Source organism: Gavialis gangeticus, unplaced genomic scaffold, assembly GCF_001723915.1.
Source record: "Gavialis gangeticus isolate Ggan-Ray unplaced genomic scaffold, GavGan_comp1, whole genome shotgun sequence".
NCBI classification, from domain to species: Eukaryota; Metazoa; Chordata; order Crocodylia; family Gavialidae; genus Gavialis; species Gavialis gangeticus.
Genome location: NW_017728994.1, coordinates 48,233,401 through 48,236,277, shown reverse-complemented (window position 1 = coordinate 48,236,277; position 2,877 = coordinate 48,233,401). Strand labels below are relative to the sequence as shown.

At 51.8% G+C, this 2,877-nt stretch overlaps 1 protein-coding gene and 1 long non-coding RNA gene across 2 annotated transcripts in view; one reads left to right on the top strand and one right to left on the bottom strand.

Annotated features, from left to right (window-relative positions):
* NEURL1 (neuralized E3 ubiquitin protein ligase 1) overlaps nucleotides 1-2,871 on the bottom strand; it is a 250,617-nt gene extending 247,746 nt beyond the window's left edge. The window contains exon 1 of the mRNA XM_019502758.1: nucleotides 2,795-2,871. Coding sequence (XP_019358303.1) covers nucleotides 2,795-2,855 — 61 coding nt within the window. The 5' untranslated portion in view covers nucleotides 2,856-2,871. The remainder of the gene's footprint in view (nucleotides 1-2,794) is intronic.
* The window catches only part of LOC109287587, a 10,093-nt gene that overhangs the window by 4,953 nt on the left and 2,263 nt on the right, over nucleotides 1-2,877 (top strand). The gene's annotated exons all lie outside the window — the stretch shown is intronic.

Here is a 2,877-nt window from a genome sequence, read left to right as displayed (position 1 = left end):
ATATAGCAGTGTTTCATTTTAATCATGGAAAAATGTGGATTTGGGGCTTTTTTTAAACTGAAAATTGGGGATTTTTTTAAATCAGAGAGAACCAGCACCCCTATGTATCTTCTTCATCCAACTCCTTCTCTCCCATATCTCTCCCCACTATCCCTCTCCATCTCATCTTCAGTTTCCTCTTCCCCTTCTCCCTGGGAGGCCTTAATCTGATATAAATATTGATAATAACAATAATGATTAATATCCGTGGTGTGATGTATAATCTTGGAGCCCATCATTGCAAAGTAGAAACTTGTACAGAGAAATGTTCATTGAACAATGAATTTCCCATTTAAACAGAAGAGAACCAGGGGGGATGTTCAAGGGTGGCTCTCTGAAAAGCAACTGTAAATATGTCGGTGAGGATCCAGAATGACGATGCAGCGCGAGGACCCAGTTGGAGTGAGGATCCAGTTGATCACTGCACAGAGACTCTGCATCACATACACTCAGTTTGCAGGACGTGATTATCCACACCACCTGGCCTGTGAACTGCGCTGGAGATCTAAGAAGCAAGGTGAGTTCTTCCCTTCTTGTGCATCCTTGACCGAAGCAAAGTTCAGCGATACCGGGTCAATCTTCACTGTCTTCACCCTGTGCCCTCATTGACACTCGAAGCATCTTGTAGTCTTCAGTAGGCTTGCCTAGAGCAAAGCAAATGGAAACTTAGCAAAGGATGACCTGTGGGAAGGGAGCAAATCTAGCTGACCACCTGTGCTGGTTTTGTAGGGCTAGTAGCTGGTAGACCTGACTGAACAGATGCAGGGAGGAAATCCATGGAGTATGGAGATGTGACTTTTACACAGCACATCAGCACTTCTACAGCTCCAGCTATGAGTCCAGCACCTCCAAACCACCGCTCAAAAAGCTTCATACAGTCAGATAGCAGCCTCTGCTTTTGCAAAAGTGAGGAAAAATGATCCCTGCCACCAAGTTTGAAGGAGGTCGTCTACAGCATGAGGGCTCTGGCGTGTGGTTGGTGGCTCCTCCTGGTTTCCTCGCAGACTCCGATGTTTAGCCGGGTGGAGAAGAACCAGACCTTCAATTAAAAACACTTCCCAAACTGCTAAATGGCAGATATGTAACACAGCAGTGTGACATTCATACTTTCGCTGCTGTGCCTCCAAACCATTTTACAGGAACCTGTCAGATCTGATCAGACTTGTTTATTCTACACAGAAATGTAGGACCTGAGGCAGTCCTGTTTAAAAAAAAATAAATAAAAAGACAGAAAAAGCACATATTGTCCCTGGCAGTTCCTTGGTTTTTATAACAAAGGCAATAGCTGGTTATTAACTCTTTATTCAAATTGAAACGACTTCACTGCTCTGTTCTAGTACAATGTGCAAACAACTCCTCCTGTTGCCTTGCCTTGGAAGGTAATTCAATTAAAAGAAAGAAAATATAGACTATCGAGACAGAGAAAGAAGCATGCCACGAAGGAAACAAAGCAGGTGATTTATACACAGCATCTTGGAATTCGTCCTTAAACTAATGCTACTGGATGAGAAAGCAGCTTCCCTCTGGCTCCGGTTTACAAATTCTTATCTGCTTAAGGCTGCTCAAGAAAGATTTCCAGCTGACAGCATTATTGGTAAAGATAAATCCTTCCCGGCAGTTTACAACTGCATCCCCACTATGGCAGCATCACCCGCGCCTTCGTGTTTGCCTTGACAGAGGCGGACGGGTCATTGTTTAGGGTTCTGCAGCCCCTCCTCGCAAGTCTAATGTTAGACACAGCATTTCCCTGCACCGAGCCGCTGACGGACTCAGTCTGTGACACGACTCGTACAAGCCGATCTTGGACATCTCGCAGAGCCACTCGAAAAGCCTTGCTATCACAGCCCTCCATTCATGCAAAAACTGCTCCGCGCCATCCTGCGCAGGTGGGGGAATCTGGAAATATTGGTAAAATCCTTCTGCTTTACAACCGTGAACACCAGCCTCATCATTAACCCTTTGTACGCCCGCCATGCCTTCCAAACGAGGAGCTCGACGCTCAGCACCCAGGGAGCAGTCTCCATTTTTCAGAGGCTCCATTGCGTGTCCCCTGAGGGGAAGAGCCAATAAGTCTTAACGATGTGAAGCATTAAGACAACGGCTGTGGAAACAGGGCCCTTCTTCGCTCGCCCTTTCGGAGCAAGTCTGACATCCTTGGTCTCGTTCGCTGCCCCGGGGGTGAGACTGCACGGTGCTCACCGGCACGTGGGTGCCTATTTGGCAACCTGCACCTGTGCAAGAGCCGCTCCTTCCCAACGGGACCGACTACACCCTGCTCCCCTCTTCTGGGGGAGACGCACAAGACCCAGCCCCGCCGACCTGGTCCGTACAGCCCCCTCGCTAGACTTGGCGCGGGACCTGAACAGGACAAAGGAAGGAAAATCCCGGTCCTTAAATGGGGAGCCCCTGACATCCCCTCCCGTTCTCTGGAACAGGCCACGAGAGCTGGGTCAGCCCCGGGTCCGTCTCGCCCGGTGCCCGGTCGCGAGGGAGAGCCGACGGGCTCCGAACACAGGTTTTGCGCCCGGCTCCCCTCAGCCGACGGTGCAGGAGGCTCGGGGTCGGCGGCCGTGCCCCGCGCCGCCCTGCTCGCTGCCCACCAACGCCCCGAATCCTCGTGCCCGCTAGTGACGGCTGCCCCTCACGCCCCTGCTGTCGGGGCCCCTAATTCCCCTGCTCACTAGTGCGCGAAGCCCCTAATTCTCACGCCCGCTGGTGACGGCTGCCCGCGCCCACCCCGCAGCCCCCTGCCTACCTTTGGGGCGCGCGTGGTGGGCGCGGGGCAGCGCGGGCAGGCCGGACAGGCTGTTCCCCATGGCCGCGGCGCTGTGCCGGATC